The 22,576-nt window shown below is 42.3% G+C and overlaps 1 protein-coding gene across 1 annotated transcript; it reads left to right on the plus strand.

The window, feature by feature from the left end:
- Positions 1-10,608: 10,608 nt before the first annotated feature.
- On the plus strand, positions 10,609-22,505 carry LOC307029751 (protein NLRC3-like; the record flags this gene model as incomplete). The annotated part of the gene is made up of 3 exons (XM_079665832.1): positions 10,609-11,021; positions 16,920-17,155; positions 21,319-22,505. Exons 1-3 carry the CDS (start codon positions 10,897-10,899, stop codon positions 22,503-22,505), a joined length of 1,548 nt encoding a protein of 515 aa, XP_079521958.1. The 5' UTR covers positions 10,609-10,896.
- Positions 22,506-22,576: the final 71 nt, after the last annotated feature.

Here is a 22,576-nt window from a genome sequence, read left to right on the forward strand (position 1 = left end):
TTCTTGGAAGCAAACAATGTTGGTGGCACATAGCATAATAGCCCTCTCCCTTCTATCCTTCTGTTTTAACTCATGTCCATTGAATGATGAAAGTGTCACCATTATAAGGAGAAAAAGGAGGTCTTTCCCTTCTCAGCACTTCCTCTTCGTCGCTGGAGTACCCCCGCAGATTTTCTTCCTCTGCCTCTGTGTTCATCCGATGCGGGCTCCTCCTCTTCTCCCGTCTGCTTCTCCTCCCCATCTCCTCTCGGTGCCTCGTTTGCGTTAGGCGTGCCCTCCTGTTGCTCCCCTTTCTCTGCTCCCGTGTTACCTTCAGCAGCGGGCTCATCCTCCTCCATGCGTCTCTCTCCTCCTCTCGCAGTTCCTAGCAAAGTGCCCCACCCCCCTGCATCTGTAGCATGCGATGTCCGGGCATTCCCTGAAGATGTCGTGTGTTGATTTGAGGCACTGCCTGCATACCTGTGTCTGTCAATCATGCATGATCTTAAAGTACTCCGTTCCCCCCTCAACATCAAACCTAGCAGAATATGTGAGGGAACGGACTTTATCGTTGAACAGCACTTTTAGGATGCGTGTGCCGTCCGCTATCCTCGCTTTCCCCTCTCCTGGCAGGAACCTCCTTCTGATAGGCAGAGCAGGCTCCACTCCCCACTCCCACAGCTTCCCAAATATCACGCCATCTTGAATGTAGACCGGCAGGTGCATAAATGACACTGTTAGCTCCATCACTTTCAGCTCCAGTGCTTTCACTACGATCCCCTTCTCCCTTATTCCATCTAACAGTGCCCTCTTCCCTCCCAGTGTCTTCATTGTGATCTCAAAACATCCATCCACTTTCGTTCTGCATCCCACTATCACCCCACATTGTTTTTGGATTCCCAGAAGCAAGTCCATCATGACAGTTTCCCCTCCACGGAGACGATCACTAACTCCACATCATACTTCACGCGATCTCCCGCCTCTTCTCCTCCTTCCTGCTCGCCCATTTTCTCCTTTTCTCCGCGTTTCTTCTCCTGATTATTGTCCTTGCTTGGTCCGCTACTGTTTCCTCCGTTCACTTTCTCACTTTGTCCCCTCTCTTTTCGTTTATCTTCATTCTTCCCCGTGTTCCCCGCCCTTTCTTCCTCAGCCGTCTCACCTCCATTCCCCATTCCCAGGTTCTCAGCAGGCGCTGCACCTGCAGCAGGTGGCTTCGCTCCATGCTTTGAATCCTCTCGATTCCCACCTTTGGAAGCTTCACCACCCGTATTCTTCTTCTCTCCAGCCTTTTCCTCTTTGTTCTCCTTCTTTTCCGGTCCTTTATTGACTTTCCCCTCAGTTTTCTCCACAGTTTTAGTCCCCTTCTTCGCCACCACATTCTTGACCTCCGGAGGCCGCATTCCTGAATGCACGTACTTTTCACCAGACATTCCAGCCATTTCTGCCATAATCCACGAAAGTGGGGAGGGCCCCCAGACAGCAAAGCTGTTAGGGGAGGGGATTACCCACAGATTAGGCTTGGGCGGTATCATTTTTTTCATACCGTCATACCTTGCTGACATCATACCGTGGTATACGGTATAAGACGGTATGACTTGGGTCGACTTGAGTGAGGTGGCGTTCGAACGGCGGCAAATAGATGTTTCGAACGGTATATTATATGTTCGGTGTAAAATGCAGCCCGAGCCGGTAGACGCTCGCAAAGTGCCGCGACATGCGCGCAAGTGCAAAACAAGGGCTGCATACATGACACATTGTGCAAATGGCACATTTTGAGATCGGATACAGGACGCGTTTGTAGATGTCCAACGTTGTTTCCATTGTGAGCTAAGTTAACAATATATCATCATACATAAAGAATAAAAAAAAAGATATTGGATATGTCATATCGTATATGGTAGGCTAATGCACGGTGTACATAATATAGGTCTTAAATCATCCCTGTTGTAATAAATTCGTTTCATTTTATTTTTTCCCCGTTGTAATAAATTCGTCAAATTTTTCAATCAATAAAACACAGTTGCAACTTCTATATGTTTCAGATAACTTTATTTACACACATGCAAACACATGTCCAAATGTTCTCAACGGAGAATGAAAATTACTTGCCTATTAATAAGGGCAAAATAGTACAAATGGAACTTTTGGCTGAACAAGCAAGAAAGAAAAATAGGGCCCGCCTAATTATACAAATAAAAAGGCTGAATAACTTAAACTTAGGCCCCAATTAAAAACGAAATCCCCTTAGGCTACAAACCGCCCTATTTATAGGCTAATATGAAAACAATAAATCAATGGCATAAATGTTCTCAACGGAGAATGACAATAAGGGGAATAAACTAGGCTACAACTGGAAATAATTTAGGCTATAAGGACAGCTTAACTTGGCCCGTCGGCCGCCGCCTGATAAAAAGGCTGAATAACTTCAACAAAAAATGTAAGCCTACAAGCAGGCATATGGTTTGTAGCCGAATATGAAAAGGCAAATCAATTTCACATTTGGCGCATCTATCTCGCGGACCTCAATCTAGGTTCTTTGCTCAAAAGACAAGCGTATTTACTTTGTCTGGCTTTATTTGTGCGCGTTGTGGTGTCACCGTGTAAGCTGCGGTGCTGAAAATACGCTCAGACGCTGCACTTGACGCACATATGCAGAGGTATTTGCAGGCTACCATGGACAGCAACGGTAAACGTGTCTCGTTTACTTTCCACCACTGAAGCAAGTTTCCCCCCGTATCGATTGCGTCCTCCTGTGTGTAGACAACCAAATCTGCGTGTGCTGAGCTCTGAGAGCGGGAAAGACGGACTGCCCTCTGCTGGCGCGTGCTGTGCATTACAACCAATGTCGTCCCTGTCAAAACTCCGTGTCAGTGTAATAGAATGAAACGCATCTGTGATTTGGCGCACAGTCTGTGAAGTCACGGTATTGAAAATCATACCGACGGGATTTCGAAATACCCTGGTATACCGTAATACCGTCATACCGCCCAAGCCTACCACAGATATTATCAAAATTAGCTCTATTTCAGGTCTTTTTCTCCAGATTACTCACTAGCATTAGCAACACATTTTACGTCACACACGTGTCCACTCGGGCGTGTTTTTTTATTTTATCTTTTATTATAAAATCACATATTTACACTTTATCACATTTTCTTTTTACAACAAAGATCCCCTTTTCCAGGGATCCATCATCATCCAAAACAAAACAGAAACATAGTCTTTAATGCATTACAAAATTAAAGTGTAGCTTCCCTTACTCCTCTTCGATCAGCGAACATCCCTCCACATATTCTCCTCTAAACTCAACTTTCCCCATATGTATGTACAATAATCTGATATCTCTCTTTATTGTCCCCACCATCAGGTCCCAGACACTGACAATTTTCTTCTCAAAATGAGCCACATTTCTCCTTAGCTTTACAGCGTATCTGCCATGGCTTAGAACAAAGTTCAGCAGGTTCACATTGTAGCCACACATTTTCCCCCTCCACCCAAATAACCACAGTTCCTTCCAGTCCCTTGTCCTTATTTCCTTTTCATCCCAGCACCTGTACAACATGTCTTTCATTTTTTCAAAGAAACCCCTCAATTCAGTACATTCCACAAACTCGTGCATACAGTTTTCTACGCCCACTTTACACATCACATTCCCTCTTTACGTCACTGTCAAACATGCTCACAATGAGATTATTGAACACTCTATTGTGTCGTAATAACAAGTCAAAATGTTCACACTCGGGGCTATTTCCCTTCACCCTTAAGTTTGTCCACATTTTCTTTACATCCATCTCACTCACGACTTTCTCCCACACTTTCTCAGAGGCCGGTCTCCTTACACAGTCTTTCCTCATCATCTCATAGATACCCTTCGTTTTTATTTTCCCCAGGGTGATCTTTTTTTCCCCCGGTGCCGACATATAAATCAACCCTACTGTCATCGCTTCCCGCCTGTTCCCACTCGATCCTCCTTCTCCACTCATCCGGCATCCCCTCCTTTATGCTGTCCATCACGTTCTCAGCTGTCCTCATACCCATCAGCAGATCCCTTCCCCTGACCTCATCCACGATGACCTGCGACCTCATGAACCCAGGGACGTACTCATAGACCAGATCCTTCACTGTTCTAAAGCCCGCCCTCCACATTGGCAAGTTGAAGATGGAACCTTTCTCATCCTTAACCCTTGGATTGAGGAAGATTGGCTGCTGCCACACTTGTCTTACATTCACGCACTCGTACCCCACGTTTACCAAAAAGTCACCCCATGCACTCAAAACCTCCCTTTGAAACTCAGTCATTCCATTCATTCTCCCTTTCCCCTTCTTCATAAAAATCACACTTTCATCACACTTATTTAGAGCATCCCTAAGGAAGACCTTCCATAAATGATCATTGTTTGCGTTGAGGTATCTCACCATCGTCCTTACCCTGTTAGCTTTCCTCTTCCTATCTAAATTCACCAACTTCAATCCCCCATCTTTATACTCATTCTCCAAGATCTCCCTTGCTATTCTCACTCCTCTCCCTTCCCATAAGAATTCCTTTATTATTTTATTAATCTCCTTCAGTACCCTCACAGGTACATTGAGAACATTCATCACATAAACTAACTTGCTCATTATAAGCCCATTTATTACTATTACTTTCCCCCTTAATTGTAGCTTCCTCCTTCTCCAAAAAGTCAGCGTTTTCCTGATACTCTCTATTATTCCCTCAAACTGAATTCAGGGTGGTATGGCCGTAAACGAAAATGTAGTCGACACACCTGCTATTTATAGCTGCTCAAACGCCGCTGATAAACCTCCACCTTCTCAGTTACAGCTCAAATACAATGTATCCTCTTTTACTGGTGGAAATCCCCTGTTTGGATGTCACCTGTTTTTTTTTTATCAACAATGCATTCATATTAGGGATGCCAGAAACTGACCATGATCAAAATTGAACAGCCCTGGCGAATATTAATTGATTATCTGCCCCCCGCGGGAGAAAAAAAAAAAACACAGACAAATGGAATTTGTTTTCTTTTACTTGAACATGGTACAAAAGGGCTCTTCAGGTAGAAAAGTACAAAGCAATAGCAAAAGCACCATCATGTAGCCTGTATTAATAATAGCAGCATTGCAATACATTCACGACGTGGCCTTGAAGTGAAGTTAGTAATGGCCGGCTGTGCTGCGTCTTTCTCTGTAGGCAATTCTTTGGCATGCTCCGCACTCAAATGCGAACGCACTGTTGATGTTGAGCTGTGGTAGACCAAAGTCTTTTCGCAGAGCTTGCGTTTGACTTCATTTGCACTTGTCAGTTCGAAGTAGTTCCACGAGGAACTCTTCTTTGAACGTGCCGCTTTGTTCCTCTTTAGTTGTGTTGTTCTCACTGTTCTGGATATCGCCAATAAATCAATCGCACGTGTGACCGAGAGGGGCGGGGTCGGTGTGTAGCAGGCTGCAGCAGGCAGCAGCAGTCTGCACTCTGTGCAGCCTGCTGCTGCTGGCTTCCTCCAAGTTTACAGTAAAACAAACTGGTGGTGTGACCAATGGCCATTTACAATTATTAATACTATTACTATTATTGGCATTAGTCTATATTTTTGGTTGAAACTAAGCCAGGAAAAAAAAGAAAAACATAAATAATAATAAAAGAATATATAAATAAAATCGAACTTGAAAAAATAATTTGCGATTATGGAGATTGTAACAAATATTCGAAAAATTGAATAATCGCTGGCATTCCTAATTCATATCAAATACAGCGTCTCAGTCTTGCTGTGAATGCTTGTTTGGCTGAAAGTTCAATTCAAGCTTTTTTTTGCAAAGTGCTGGAATCGGCTGCCATTTAACCCTTAGATGCATAAGTGGGTCTTTTTTGACCCGGTGAGGTGGTTTTTCTTGAAGTGTCTTTGTAATTGCATTTTTTTTCATTTCATATTCCAGCTATTCCTCAAAAAACATGTTTTGGATATCATGCCATTCTAATTTGAAATTTACATTTTAGGAAATTGTAGTTTTTGTATTACTACTCCAAGCTTCCATAAGTGGGTCTTTTTTGACCCGGTGAGGTGGTGTTCTTGAAGTATCTTTGTAACGTGTCCATGCTTTTATCTTCAGTAGACTGGACTACTGCAATGGTGTCTTCACAGGTCTCACTAAAAAATCTATTAGAAAGCTGCAGCTGATTCAGAACGCCGCTGCTCGAGTCCTCACTAACACTAAGAAAGTGGATCACATCACTCTTGTTCTGAAGTCTTTACACTGGCTTCCTGTGTGTCAAAGAATAGATTTAAAAATACTGCTGCTGTTTATAAAGCTTTGAATGGTTTAGGACCAAAATACATTTCTGACCTCCTGCTAAATGATGAACCATCCAGATCTCTCAGGTCTTCAGGGACTGGTCAGCTTTCTGTCCCCAGAGTCAGAACTAAACATGGAGAAGCAGTGTTCAGTTATTATGCTCCAAATATCTGGAACAAACTCCCAGAAACCTGCAGGTCCGCTGCAACTCTGACTACTTTCAAATCCAGACTAAAGACTTTTCTTCTTGCCGCTTCTTATAATTGAACTATTCATATCTTAAACTGCACTGTAACTTTGTATTCATGTACTTTTTATTCATGTATTTTTTATTCATGTATTTTTTCTTTTAATGTTTCTTTTATCTTTTCTTTTTAATGACTGTTTTTAAATGCCTTTGTCTTAATGTCTTTCATTTTTGTAAAGCACCTTGAATTGCCTTGTGTTGAAAGGTGCTATATAAATAAACTTGCCTTGCCTAATTACATTTTATTATCATTTCATATTCCAGCTATTCCTCAAAAATCATGTTTTGGATATCATGCCATTTTAAATGTACATTTTAAGAAATTGTAGTTTTTGTATTTCTACCCCAAGCTTCCATAAGTGGGTCAAAAATGACCCGCATGCATCTTCTATGGGAAAACGTTTTTTTTCAAAATGTAAAAGAATTATGAAATATTTCGAGTGTGAACCAAAATATAATACTAAATATCATACAAGTGATTTTTCTTAACCAAAATGACAAAAATGGCATAAAAACACATTATTCTAATATGGGTCCTTTTTGACCCACTTATGGAAGAGTGTAGGGTCACTCGTGCATCTAAGGGTTAAGTAAGATCCGCCCAAACGATGGTCTGTTCTGAAAGGGGGAACTAAGCTAAGGACTTTTAATCCGTTTCTATGGCGGTTTTGCTCAGTGTATTGATTTTGGTTGTACTTTATTAAAAGTTGTTTGTACTTCAAATGATCATATTTCAAATCTTTCTCATCGATAGTATGGCCGTAAACTAAATTTGTGGAGACACACAGGCTATTTATACATGATAAAACACCAGTAATGGTACTCAAAACTATTTAATATATTTAGGATTAGTCTATGATGCTAAGTTAGTTTATTCAAGTCAAATAATAGACCAAAAATAAATACCCTTTGAATTTTATACACTTTTTTATTTTTTATTGTAGTGGGAGGACTGCTGCTGAAATATGACAATACAAATCCTATTGCACCAGTTATTACCATTGAATGTAATGTTAACTTTCCTAATGTAGAGATGGGTGATGTAATTTGTGTACTTAAGTATAACTAAGTACTTTTACTGTACTTACAGTAAACAGAGTTCTAGGGTATCATGAATATTTTCTGCTGCTGTATACTACTGTATATGTTAGTTTTTTTGTCTAAGTCAGGGGTCGGCGGCCCACGGGCCGCATGCGGCCCTTTAAGCCCTCTGCTCTGGCTCCCTTGAGCTTAGACAAAAATAAGAAGGAAATAAAATAAAAGTATTTGTAGGACTATTTATATTTTGTTGCATGGTTGAAAATGTTTCGTATCTTCTATTTTGAGGTGATACTGTGAAACATAAATAAAAAACAAAACGGTTTTAATTATGTCAACTAAAATATGCGTCACATCCTGCTACGGTCCCGCGCGAGCGCCTTTTCCTGCGGGTGAATAACCTTACCCCCGGCTCGATGAGCGAATGGATAAATCAAAGAAAAGTACCGGAGGAACACAGGATTTAATTCTGTGTGGACAGAGTTATATGCTTTCACAGCAAACGATGCTGGTTTACCGGTATGTTTGATATGTAGAGAGAAGTTGTCAAAGGTGCTGCAGCCTTTACGTATCGAGGAACAACGGGAACAACACGGAGAGGAAGACAGCTGACGATCTTCAGTCATAATCATAGGTCATAATTCAATGGGGTATGTAATTTATTTCAGAAAACACTTTTTGTTATATTCCATGGAATGTTCTTAACATCCCGATGGCAATGAATATATTAAATGCTTTGACAATAAATACATACAAAAATGTCATCTCTGGAAGCCGCAGCGCTGTAAAAAGCACGACCAATCATCTGAGCTGACCCGGCTAAAGTAACTGGATGGCCTACCTGCCTGTCAGCCTTCCATCTGTGAACACATTTATCTCGTGGCCTCATTGGTCATGTGCGCTTTCGTGTGTGTTGGAGGAGGGGCTCTGTGAGGAAGTCTGAAGGAAGAGGCATATTTTTTCCGGTTGTGTATTTTCAAATTCGAGCGCGCTCGAGCTGGTTTCTCCATTCTTACCTACCCTACCTTTAACTATTTTTAGGGTGCAGCTATATGTTTTATTTATTTCAAAGTGGGCCCATTTTAATAATATTTTTTTTCCTTCAAATGGGCAGAGGACTCCCCAAGTGCTGTGTTTAATTTATTTTAAAGTAGGCCTGTGTATTATTTGTAATTCTCCTTATAGGAGTTCTTTGTTTCTTATTAGAGGTTAACAGTTTTAATGAGTTATAATGTAATAAATAGCCTAATAAATGCAAAAAAACTGTAGTTTTTGTCTGATATAACAATAAATACAACTTTATTAGCTATCAAGCTATGAAATATGTTTTGCGGCTCCAGACAAAAAAGTGTTTGTGAAAAAGCAGCAAAATGGCTCTTTTGGTCAAAAAGGTTGCAGACCCCTGGTCTAAGTGAACACCTTGCTTCTCTTGTGCATTAAAAACACTTGTGTTAGGGCATGATTTAACAATAAATAGGATATATATAATATATACATATATATACACACACACACACACACACACACACACACACACACACACACACAATACCACATGCTGTCCAACTTTAAATCATCAGTGTCACTATTGTGGGGATGTAGGAATGTACCTGTGTCTGGTGTGGAGCCTCCCCGCACTTTAAATCCATTGATTTGCCTTTTTTTCTCGTATTTTCTACTGTTAATGCACTGTGCTCATGTCGGAGCTCTCCTGTGGGGAAACTTGGAACTGCACTTAACTCACTTTGTGCTTTTTAAGCCATTTAAAAATAGTTTTTCTCACTTTTAAAATATGTTCTGCCCTAGAAATGATTTTTAATCAGTATTACCATTATTTAGGAGCTGCATGAACACGAATTTGAGCATCCCTGCACACTTCCATCCTATTTAAAACGTCCCTGTGTGTGAACTGGTTCAGCTGATAAGGCTAGTTATGACTCAGAGGAGGAGCTGCAGACAGACAAGGAAGTTGAAAGTGAAAGTAGGAAGTCAGACTGCCAGACGCCATTTTACAGCCCGTCAGGAGGAGAACAACAGGGTGAGTGTTAACACCAGGATCTGCTTTTTAACACATTTATTATTTACTCTGTCAAACTGGATGTCTGAAAATAACTTCTTGGTTAACAATCTGCGTCCTAGAGTCCAATGAGACTTCTACAAGTGTTGTACACTTTTATTATTTCCTGTTTTCTGATTCGTCAGTTACATAACGTGTGTGTGTGTGTGTGTGTGTGTGTGTGTGTGTGTGTGTGTGTGTGTGTGTGTGTGTGTGTGTGTGTGTGTGTGTGTGTGTGTGTGTGTGTGTGTGTGTGTGTGTGTGTGTGTGTGTGTGTGTGTGTGTGTGTGTGTGTGTGTGTGTGTGTGTGTGTGTGTGTGTGTGTGTGTGTGTGTGTGTGTGTGTGTGTGTTAAATATCCCCATCCCCATAAGTGAATGTGTTTTAGTCTGAAAGGTGTTTGGCATCGCAACTCTGTTATGAAAGTTTGTGAGAGAGAGTGTGTGTGAGTGAGAGAGTGTGTGTGTGTTCATATTTGGAAAAAATGTAAAGTTTCTCATGTGCTGAAAAGGCTGAATAGTTTGATATTTTAATAGTTCCTGCAGTTGAAATTAGGCTGAAGGAGTTAAATAAAGGTATCAAATGTAAGTAGTAGTGATTGAATGTTTACAAACACCTGTGTGTGTAAACCCAGCGATCAAAGGGTTCCATGGTGTCTGCTATGATTGGATGATAACGTGTGTGTGTGTGTGTGTGTGTGTGTGTGTGTGTGTGTGTGTGTGTGTGTGTGTGTGTGTGTGTGTGTGTGTGTGTGTGTGTGTGTGTGTGTGTGTGAGAGAGATAAATATCCCCATCCCCATAAGTGAATGTGTTTTAGTCTGAAAGGTGTTTGGCATCGCAACTCTGTTATGAAAGTTTGTGAGAGAGAGTGTGTGTGAGTGAGAGAGTGTGTGTGTGTTCATATTTGGAAAAAATGTAAAGTTTCTCATCATGTGCTGAAAAGGCTGAATAGTTTGATATTTTAATAGTTCCTGCAGTTGAAATTAGGCTGAAGGAGTTAAATAAAGGTATCAAATGTAAGTAGTAGTGATTGAATGTTTACAAACACCTGTGTGTGTAAACCCAGAGATCAAAGGGTTCCATGGTGTCTGCTATGATTGGATGATAACGTGTGTGTGTGTGTGTGTGTGTGTGTGTGTGTGTGTGTGTGTGTGTGTGTGTGTGTGTGTGTGTGTGTGTGTGTGTGTGTGTGTGTGTGTGTGTGTGTGTGTGTGTGTGTGTGTGTGTGTGTGTGTGTGTGTGTGTGTGTGTGTGTGTGTGTGTGTGTGTGTGTTCTCAGGCTGGAGAAGATGAGTGATTTAAAAGATGAGGAAGAGGACAAATCTTCAGTCCCCAGCTGTCTGTCTCTGAAGAGTGACTGGTCTATGGGGGAACCTCTATGGTTCAGTAATGAACCTGGACCCTCAGACACAAAGTAAGAGTCTCTACTGTAAACTGACCTGAAGAGGATCCAGTTTGTATGTAATCTAATATATTAAACTGTTCTTTAATGATATAATGTGAGCAGTTTGTAAAGGGAAAACGCAGCAGAGTAAGCTAACATTATCTAAGGATATTTCAATATACAATTATATTATCATTGTATCTGTTTATAAAATGGTTTTAAATAGCAACAATGTTAATACATTCTGATTTAAAAACTATATATATTGTCCAAAACATTATTTAAAAACGTGGGCATGTTTATGATATGTCTTTTTAAGATGTTTATTAATAATAGTGATAACCTGGTGAGCTGGTTGTGTTTAGCATTAGCAGATAAAACTGAGTTTTGTGAAATCACATGTAGAGTCAATGCAAAGACCCAGATCCGTGCCTGGCAACACGAAGGAAGTGAAGATGTTAAATTCATGTCACCTGCGTACTCGTGCAGCGTGACACATTTCAACTTGAGTGTAAAGTCTGTGACGCTCTGTTACAAAAAGCTGTCAGTGTTGAGATTGTGCTCCTGTGGTCTCTGACGGTCTGAGGGGAATCAGAGAGGAGAACAGAGCTCTACAGCAGCTCATATTCAATCAGGGTTATTCATGTTCCTGTATAAACCAGAGACTGTCTGTGGTGCTAACAATATAGTGACTGCTGTACTTATGACTTCATGAAGTTACTCTGAGTGTTGATGGAGCAGCTAATGTTAGCCTAGTTTTAATCAAACCGGTTTCATTCAGCAAAAAAAACATTTAAAAAATGTTATGCTCGTTGTGTTGGAGAGAGAGCTGACAAAACATTAACTCAGGCTTTTTACAAATCAATATCATTCTGTTGTTATTTAGGCATCCTTTCCATATGTTTATTTCTATTAATTCACAGCAGATTCTATGCAAGTTGGGTTTATAGCAGGCATGGGCAAACTAAGGTCCGCGGGCCATATACGGCCCGTTGGGCTTTTGAATCCGGCCCGCCGAATATTGGTACAAAATTGTCCAAATTATAGTAAAGACCGCATTAGTTTTGCCTTTTTCCTGCAATACCCGGCATTTCAGTTGATCCCACTAGATGGCGCACTCTAGACTCAATTGACCTTTGCTGGAGTCTGGTCTATTCTCTGGCCCCACTCGGCAACCCAGCAAGATCAAAGAACCAAATACGTCACGCTTACATTGGAGGGGGTCGAGATTAACCTGAGCAATAAAAGTTCATGGCGAATACAAGTTGTAACAAGCAGTAGCGCTGAGCAAAGTGACTAGAACGCGACCACACACTTATAAAAAACACTTATGTAAAGTCAGGCAACACTAACCAGGCTTAGTGTGATTCTGTTTATTTGACCTTACTTTAATAACCATCCGTTCACTGTTATTGACCATTGGGAAGAGGCAGACGCTTTCCTGTTGTTTTGTATTATTGCAGCTATCGGATGGAATCAATACATGGGCTACATGTGGCCATCAGAAGTAAAATATCACTTTTCACTTTAACTTATTCCGCACTTTATAACTTAGAGGATGACCAAATATGTATATATGATGACAGTTATTTTACTCTTATTTTTATTCATCTCCTATTTTCATGTCTTTTATTATTATCATTATTATTTTTTCCTTGATTTGATTTATTATTTATTTTAGAATGTATTGATCTGTGTGAATCTTTGCTGTACTGTTTTTTTCACGCTTACCCTGTTGCTGCTCTGTACAACTGAATTTCCCCTCGGGGATTAATAAAGGTTCATCTTATCTTATCTTAATAACGAAAACTACGCCGGTAAAATATGCGTGTGGAAAACGGCTTATGCCACAATATGATTGCAACAAGTAGCCAAGATAGTCTGATTAGCTTCGGTTGCTATGCTAACATCACCTGTTGAATGCCGGAGAAACTTTCATAACAGAGTTGTGATGCCAAACAGCTTTCAGACTAAAACACATTCACTTATGGGGATGGGGGATATTTATCAGCTGCTTGTGTGACAGTCAGACAATGAAAACTTTACAGCGGCCGCTGCCGCGAGTTAACGGGAGAATAAACTCTGGTAGACGAGCAGCACTGCAGCAGGCAGTAATGCAGCATAACCACATTAATAAACAATGCACCACGGCACTCTGGAGAAAGGTATAAGGTTGGAGAAGTAGTTCTTTAATTTAATCTGGCTTCGTAAAATAAAAAACTACCAGACGCAGTCCTCTATTGATGTTGTTGTGAGCGGTGTTGCAGAGAAAATCAGCGATGTAAAACGCTGTGTGGGTCATAAGAAGGCACGTAAACGGTTACGTCATGACGCAAACGATGACGCAATAGTTCACCTTTGAACCTGCATCTGTAACAATGAGTGTACCAAAGAAAAGAAAAGTCAACAATGAGTGCCGAGTGTATAATGAGGAGTGGACAGCTAAATATTTTTTCACCGATCGGCTACTGGCTCGGCCCGTCGGACACATTTTAAAACTCATAGTGGCCCCCGAGCGAAAAAGTTTGCCCACCCCTGTTTTATAGTGTACCAGGTTAATAAAGCTGTGTGTTTAGATACAGCGAACATGTGCTCCTCTGGGTCATGAATCCAGACAGGATGCTCTCTGGTTTTATGATCATGTGAATTGTAAGCTATCTACCTGATCACAAGGCAGTGTTTCCCCTATATACAAATAGTGGCGGCGCAGCTGAAATATGAGCGCCGCTGCTAGGGGGCGCCAGCCAGGTACCCAAAAAAAATATATATATATATATATATTTTTTTTCTTTACTTTTCTTTAAAATAATAATAAGTGGCGACCCTTTTTCATTTTTGATTGTTTCTTATGTGGATTTTTAGTATTTGTGTTACTGGCGACATAGGCGTTCGCCTAGGGCGCCAGATCTGGGGGGTGCTGCGCTGGTAGCTCTGGGAGGGAAAAAACATTTTTGACCGTTGGCGCTCATCCAAAGGTTCGGCCTTGATGTAACAACATTCATAATTAAGTAAATGTAACGCCCTTTTCCCCCCGGTTACACGTTTAATTTGCCCCTGTACAGTGGGCTCACAGCCAAAGTGCGAGCGAGAGAGCGAGCAAGGGAGAGGGCGCACCGGTACCGGAGCTGTTGTTATTAGAATCTGGTGCGAGCTGCGTTAACGGATATAAGAAGTAGATGTTTCTACAACCAGGGTGGAGGAGAGCTCTCCTGTCAGACTGAGAGACTCAGTGAGGTTAAGGACTCTGAGTATTTAGATACCTCACTTTAGTCTAAGTTATCTCAGTGGGTCTCAAACGTTTTGACCACAATTTATGTAAACACATATTTCCAAGGCACTCCTTTATAATTATTAGGATAAATAAAAACAGGTTTGAAATCATTCCGATGTATACTATAGGACAGTTAACCAAAAATATCGTTTAAAATTGGAGAGATACAAAAATATGCATAAATAAATAATTGTTAACTGGTAAAATAAGATATGAATGAACAACAAAAATAAAATAAGCTACATTTATTTGTTATTGGCTATGGTAGGTTATTGGTTATGTTCATATACTTATTTGATTTTTAAAATGTAAACCGATCTTTTTCATGTGGGTGTTTTAGAGTTGTGCCCCCTAGATCAGGTCTCTAGTAATTGTGTGCTCAAAGTGCACCAGATTGAAGCATTTTACTGTAAAATGTAAAAAAAAAATCTTCCACTTCCCACTAGAAGATGTGACGTCCACCCCCCAATTCAAACATGTTCGTACAATACTTCTTCTTATCGTGTCCACAAGGCAGTCAGTTACAGGGCTTGGTTAGATGTGGTTCAGCTACAGCTGAACACATTGCTGTCCCTTCTCATTAAACTCTGCCAAGTCCGATGTTGTGCAGGGTTGCTCCAGCAGGGGGCATATCAGGAGGTGTTGCATGGTTTGTGGTTGAATGCCGCAGTCACACACAACTTCCCCGTCATTTAGGTATCCCCATTTGGCGAGAGTGGCTTTTGCACGTCCAACACCAGATCTTATTCTGTTTAGGCATTTCCACACTGCGTAGTTGGTGTCTGCTCCAGGGGGCAGTGCCTCGCTCGCCTTTAGCTCCATTGTTGTTGCTGATGGGAGGTTGTCAAGTCTTTCTTCCCACCGAGTGACTCTTTCACTGCTTGTGCTCGGTGTTCCGAGGGGTGGGACGCTCTTCAGGAAACTTTTCCTGGATTTAAAGCGGCTTTTGGCTGGCACATGGCCAAAGAGAGGATGTCTTTGGTCAGTAGACTGTTGTTGGCGCTCTTTCTTTTTTTGCTGCATTTCGTCGTATCTCTGGTGGGGCTATGCCTGCCAGGATGTACAGACGGTCTGTAGGTGTTGATTTCAGGCAGCCTGTGATAATGCGGCAGCTAGTATTGAGGGCGGGTTCCAGCTTCTTGGCATGGGCAGCTCGTTCCCATACTAGGCAGGCATACTCGGCAGCTGAGTAGCAGAGGGCTAGTGCGGTTGACTTCGGAGTCTGTGGGTTTGCACCCCAGGTCGTGTCAGTGAGCTTGCGGATGATGTTATTCCTCGCACTCACTTTGCACTTGGTCTTCTCAGTGTGGGTCTTAAAAGAGAGGCATCTGTCCAGGGTTACCCCTAGGTAGACTGGGTGCTCACAGTGTTCAAGGGAGGTTCCTGACCAGCTGACCTTCAGTTGGCGCTTGGCTTCACGGTTTCTCAGGTGGAAGGCACACACCTGTGTCTTAGATGGGTTTGCACGTAGGTGGTTCTCTTCATAGTAAGGTGTTAGCTCTGCCAGAGCGTTAGAGAGTCTGTCTTCCACAATTTTGAAATCAGTGGCTTGTGCACGTATGCCAAGATCGTCTGCTTAGATGAAGCGGCGGGTGTCTACACTTTTTGGTTGGTCGTTGGTGTAGATGTTAAAGAGAAGTGGTGCAAGCACACTTCCCTGTGGGAGGCCATTCCTGAGTCTTCGCCACCTGCTTTTCTTTCCTCCTAGCTCAACGAAGAAGTGCCTATTTTCAAGCATGCTTTCAATCAGCTCTGTCAGGCGGGTGTCTCTTGTGGTCTCCAGGATCTTACTGAGGAGACGTCTGTGGTTGACTGTGTCATAGGCAGCGGAGAGGTCGACAAACACAGCACCAGTTACCATCCCTTCCTCATATCCGTCTTCGATGTACTGGGTGAGGTTGAGTACTTGGCTAGTTGTCGACTTGCCAGTGCGGAAACCTGCTTGTTCAGGGATGAGGTGTTCGTCAACAAAGACACCAATTCTGTTGAGGATCAGACGTTCAAAGAGTTTGTAGGTGTGGCTCAAAAGTGAGATTGGTCTGAAGTTCTTGGGAGCGGATGGATCTTTCCCAGGTTTCAGCAGTGCTATAATGTGGGCTTTCTTCCAGATGTTAGGGAGCTTGTGTGTTGTTAAGCACTCATTGTAGAGCTGTAGGAGCCACGTCTTTGCCTTGTGACCGAGGTGCTTGAGGTTCAGAGGTGCATACAATACTGAATGCATTTGAAGCCATTTTGACGTCTATTACCTATGTCAATAAGTTTCTGTTTTTGCAGTGTATTTGTCTTTTGTAAAGATTTTTCATTTATTCTTTACACATAAAATGTCGCCTAAAATCTCACCTAGGGCAGCAAATTGTCTAGAACCGGCCCTGGTACTAGGCCTCAAGAGCCTTTCTTGTGCTGACAAATAGAAACAAATTGGCGGGGCGCACTTCGCACACACAAAAAAATTCCACGCGCCCCTCGCTCAAATTATGCTGGGCCCACGTGCCTTAGCACAGCTGCTATGACTCCATCCTAGGGGAAACACTGCAATGGTATATATTATATAGACCTTTTTTTAAATATCAAACTAGAATTTGCCCCCTTGTTGTACCTTTGGTGAGAACCAGCCCCTCTGAAGTAAAGTGCTGTAAAGGATGTGTTCATCTCCACAGAGGGAAGAGGAAGAGTGGTGTTCCTGTGGAGGAGCAGCTGTCCAGCTGTGCTCTGTGTCAGGACGTCCTGAAGGATCCAGTCTCTACCAGCTGTGGACACTGGTTCTGCAGACAGTGCATCACCTCATACTGGGAGCAGCGCCCTCCATCAGGAGACCCCTCCTGTCCCCAGTGTGGAGAAAGACCCAGAACCAGAGCTGGCCTGCAGACAGCCAGTCAGACCAGCTCTGTACGAGGTAAGAGGCCGAACTCATGCAGCGTCTTATTCCTCTTCCTGGTTCATTTGTTTTTTTATTAGGTATTCTGTTGAAGAGCATAGACAATAAAATGTTTATAAAACATTTAACCTGTTCTACACCGCCCCCCCGGTACCGGGGGGAAAAACGTGTCATCTGCAGGAAACAGCGTCTGAGGGCTTCTTAATATTTAATAAACTATGAATGTTTTATATCCATGTAACGGGAAGAAACTCAGCTAACTGATCTTTTTTTTTTCTTTTTTTTAACCCACAAAGCTAACGCTCAGCCTTTGAATTAGCCACGAGCCGAAAAAAGCTAACGCATTACTGCACAGAAACTCACTCATAACACCCTTATTACCTATCCTAACTGCACATCCAACATATCGACTAGCATCGTGAGAAGACACAGAATCGATAGGTACATACATCATCACTCTTAGAACTCGCAAAGATATTACCAAGAACAGACATCAAAACATGTGGCGCTAGGTAGCTAAAAACGGCAAAATGGCTTACCTTGGTCGTTGTCTGGTCAAAAGTGGTCTTCAATGGCATTAAAACAATAAAAACGCTGCTGAATGTTAATCCATAGGTTAATCCAATGTGTTTGTGTCCCTTTGAAATGATTTCTGATAATCCATCAGCAATAAACCTAGTTTTAAGTTTCCAGATGTCAGAGCGAGAGATAGGTTCGCTCTCATGCAAAACTGCGTGCACATAGCTCTCATTTCTCAATGGTAAGGTCTATGTGGAAATTCCCCTTGGATTCTATTGGCTCTAATTTTTTATAATTAATTAAAATTAAAATGTAACCTGTTCTACATCGCCCCCCCCGGTACCGGTAATTTTTAAAATCAATTGTTTCAATTACATTTTACTTGTTACCCCTAGATTCCACCGGGTCCGTCTGCTGCGCGTTACGGCTGCGCCACGGTTTTGGTCCGGCCTCCTCCGTTGTCATACCCTACCGGGCGCGTTTCAGAAGCATTTCAGAAGCGGAGCGTCTTGCCTGCCGGCTCGCAGTTTTTGTTGATTTGGGCATATTTCCTGGACAGGCTACTTTGTACAGACAAAGTTCATAATAATAATAATATCCCAGTTATAAACGACATTAATCAAAGATTTGTTGCTGTATTTTAGTGGTAAAAAAACTAGGGCTGTCAGTCGATTAAAATATTTAATCGCGATTAATCGTATGATTGTCCATAGTTAATCGCGATTAATCGCACATTTTGTATCTGTTCTAAATGTACCTTAGAGGAATATTTTTCAAGTTTTTAATACTCTTACAGGGTTCGTACGGGTGCTTGAAATCCTTGAAAATGCTTGAAAATGCTTGAAAATACTGACAGTGTGCCAGGAGGTTGCAGTTTCAACAAGCGTTGGCTAGCAGAAGACAAATACAAGCCATGGCTAAGACGAAGGTCAAGCCCACGAGTAGCCTCCTGAAAAGTTTGCAAAAATAACGATGCGAGAGTCTGCGCTGACGAGCCACATGACAGGTACGCCGTAGTAGAGCATTTTAGATTAGGCTAATGTTGCATGTTACGTTTATTTAAGCTAACGTTAGCGAGCCGAATAGCTAACTCGATTGAGGGATAATAATAATTGCAGAGGAGCGTACCTATTAGGGCTGTAGCGATACACTAATCTCATGATACGATACGATACACGATATTGAGCTCACGATATGATATATATCACGATATTAAGCCAACGATACGATTCGATATAATTCGATACACTTACATCATTTTCTGAAAGATTTTAAAGGGACAGTGTGATTTTGGTGACATCTTGTGAGTGTTCCATTGACTTGGATTGAATTCATTCAACTGAAAACTGAAAGCATCAATTATACAATATATGGCTCTGACTAGACAGAGAGTCTACAGCTTGCAAATGCTGGACAAAATGACTCAAAAGATGTGGTGAGAAAATTTGTTTCATTTATTGAAACAGTGCCAACTGTAGCTTACAAGCCTTTGAAACGTAAGTACATAAAGTGCAGTATCACAATGGACAATGAAGAATTAAAAGGTGCAGCAGGTGGCCTGTTCTGAACAGATTCTTTTACAGCATTTTTAGCTTAACACAGAATATGAGGTAGCCAATAATTCAAGTCACTAAGAACAACATTTAATGTAAAATCAGGGTGTCCGCGGTGTCTTAAAAAGTATTAAAAGTTGATAAATCAAATTAGCGAAAATTAAGGCTATTAAAAAGTATTAAACTGAATGTTCCAAGGTATTAAGAAGGTCCACAGCAACGATAACATGAAACACCCTTTAATTTACTGAAACGACATGTCGGGAAACCCCCCCCAAGGCGGCCCCATGCATAGCGCGCCGTAAAATGCTGCTTCTTATTTTAAGTTTCGTTGCCTTGCTCCGCTCTGTGGGGGGGGCACTAAACGACTACGGTAACGATAACGGGTCCCAAGGTGGGTAGACCGGCATACGCAACGCTCTGGGGGTCCAACGGCTCCGTATGTAAGCCCTATATATGATCATTTTCTGATAACGATGAAATAGCCCCGCCTCCCTCTCCCCACGTCTCCTGCTGCTGCTGGGCTGTCAGAAGAGGGGGAGGAAAAGAGAGGCAGGCACCGTTTATTAAATATTATTATACAGAGAACAGAGTCGTTATCAATTTGTTTTAAAGCTCAATAAATAACAAAGAAGACCTCTGACCGGCACTTTTCTAATTTTGTACTGAAGATTTAAACTTTAACGGACATGTTGACCGGCGGAAATTTTTTTTACGGAAACTCTGCCGCACGGTCCCCTCGTTCCTTGGAAGAGGCGGAGAGGTGGGCGTTTTTCATCTGCTGGTGGACTACCTGAGATATACAGCAGGAGAACACGCCGTCCACCGCGGAGAATAAACAGAAGGGCAACCATGGCAACCATGCTCCGGGGTCTTCTTCGCTGCTTTTGGTGTATTTCGGGCGGAAGCAGCGCCACTTACAGGCCTGACATATGTACTACATCGTTTCCAGCATTTCCAGTGGTCTAGTGTGAACGGACACGTTAATGAATCGAATGCGTGTGAACGGAAGCCTTTTTTGTGCTTGCGTATGCGTTTTACCGTATGCGCCCTCGTGGGGCCGGGGTCTAAGCCAAACTATATCCGGTCACAGAGATCTGCTATTTTAAAGTAAAGTCAACACATATCGACCCTAAATATAGTCTATATTAAGAACGAGAAAAGTCTTAACATATATATCGTTTTTTGTAAACATATGACAAATGTGTGAGGGTGATGACGTCAGAGCCTCGTCCTATGTGCCAGGGCTTAACCCCGGACAGCCCCGGCCCAATTTAACCCCTGGGTATTTGTGAGGGAGCTCCTACATGGCACTACCCTGCTGAAGCTCACCCAAGTTTAACATATTTCATAGTTCAAAGTTTTGTCAATTGTTTTGTTTATTGGTCAAATACTGGTTTCTAATGGTTTCTGAGGAGTTTTACTGGAATGAAAGAGCACAGAGTACAGAAGCAGCATACTGCATTAAACCTGACCTTCACAGAGAGGTTGAAGTTCATGTGGAGAGGAGGCTTCAGTAGTCTGTCTGCACTCTGTTTAGTTTTGCTATCTTACAATCAATATAGTAAATGTGAGGTAAAGTGTGTTGCCAATGTAACCGGTTAGAACTCAAAGTTGCGATGAGGTCTTAAAAATGTATGGAAAGGGTCTTAAAAAAGGTCTTAAAAGGTATTACATTTGACCTCAGGATTCTTGCATATACCTTGTTATTATATGTTATGCTTTGGATTCCTAAAGCTTTTAGTCTACCTTACCATCATCCAAGGTTAGTTTTCACTATAAGTAAAAAATAATTTCTGGACGGACACTTTAATTTGCAGTTTTTTACTATGTTCAATCTGAATTTTCTTTAAATAAAAAACCTCTATATTGATTCTGACTTTTCTACATCCAACTCACAGGTTTATCATTGCTTTGAGAAAAAAAGATTCTTAATGTAACCCTTTCAGAAGGGAAGATATGGTCATTTGTTCTGGGAATGTCATTTTCGAGCCTGAGACCTGAAAAACAGGCTCAGGGCTCAACAGGTTAACTCAGTCTGTTTTGTTAGTTTTATTGTTATATTATCAAAAGCATTTTCTGATTCTCTCCTGTTTCCTTCTCTTCCAGCAGAACGTGGTCTGCAGGAGGTTCTAGATGAACACAGGCTCAGTCTGAGGAGGAGATGTGAACGTGTGACTGAAGGAACTGATCAAAGTGAAACCCTCCTCAACAGCATCTTCACTGAGCTCTTCATCACACAAGGCCAGAGTGAAGAGGTTAATACCCAACATGAGGTGAGGCAGCTGGAGACAGCTTCCAAGAAGGAGACCCTCCATGACACTCCAATCAAGTGCCAGGACATCTTTAAAGCCTCACCTGACCAACAGACTCTCATCAGAGCGGTCCTGACCAACGGAGTCGCTGGAGTTGGAAAAAGCTTCTCAGTGCAGAAGTTCACTCTGGACTGGGCCGAGGGTTTGGGAAACCAAGATGTCAGTCTGGTGGTCCCGCTCTCCTTCAGGGAGCTGAACCTGATCAAAGGTGAGCAGTACAGTCTTCTCAGGCTGCTCCATGTTTTCCATCCAACCTTACAGAAGGTCACAGCAGAGCAGCTGGCTGTCTGCAAAGTGCTGCTCATCTTTGACGGCCTGGATGAAACCAGACTTTCTCTGGACTTCAGAAACAATGAGGTTGTGTCTGATGTCTCTCAGCAGTCCTCAGTCAACGTGCTGCTGACAAACCTCATCAGGGGGAAGCTGCTTCCCTCGGCTCTCGTCTGGATAACTTCCAGACCTGCAGCGGCCAATCAGATCCCTCCTGAGTGTGTGGACAGGGTAACAGAAGTACGAGGCTTCACTGACGCCCAGAAGGAGGAGTACTTCAGGAGGAGATGGAGTGATGAAGACCTGTCCAGCAGAATCATCTCTCACATCAAGAGCTCCAGGAGCCTCCACATCATGTGTCTGATCCCAGTCTTCTGCTGGATCACTGCTGCAGTTCTGGACCACATGTTGACCACAGAGCAGAGAGGAGAGCTGCCCCAGACCCTCACTGACATGTACTCACACTTCCTGCTGGTCCAGACCAAGAGGAAGAAGCAGAAGTATGAAGAGGGACATGAGACGAGTCCACAGCAGCTGACGGAGGCTGACAGGGAGCTTCTTCTGAAGCTGGGGAGGCTGGCGTTTGAACATCTGGAGAAAGGACACATCATGTTCTACAAAGAAGACCTGCAGCGCTGTGGTCTTGATGTCAACGAGGCCTCGGTGCACTCAGGAGTTTGTACAGAGATCTTCAAAAGGAGGAGAGTGTGATCTTCAAGAAAACAGTCTACTGCTTTGTTCATCTGAGCATTCAGGAGTTTCTGGCTGCAGTCTACATGTTC

This window comes from Notothenia rossii (assembly GCF_949606895.1).
Source record: "Notothenia rossii genome assembly, chromosome: 2".
NCBI lineage: Eukaryota > Metazoa > Chordata > Actinopteri > Perciformes > Nototheniidae > Notothenia > Notothenia rossii.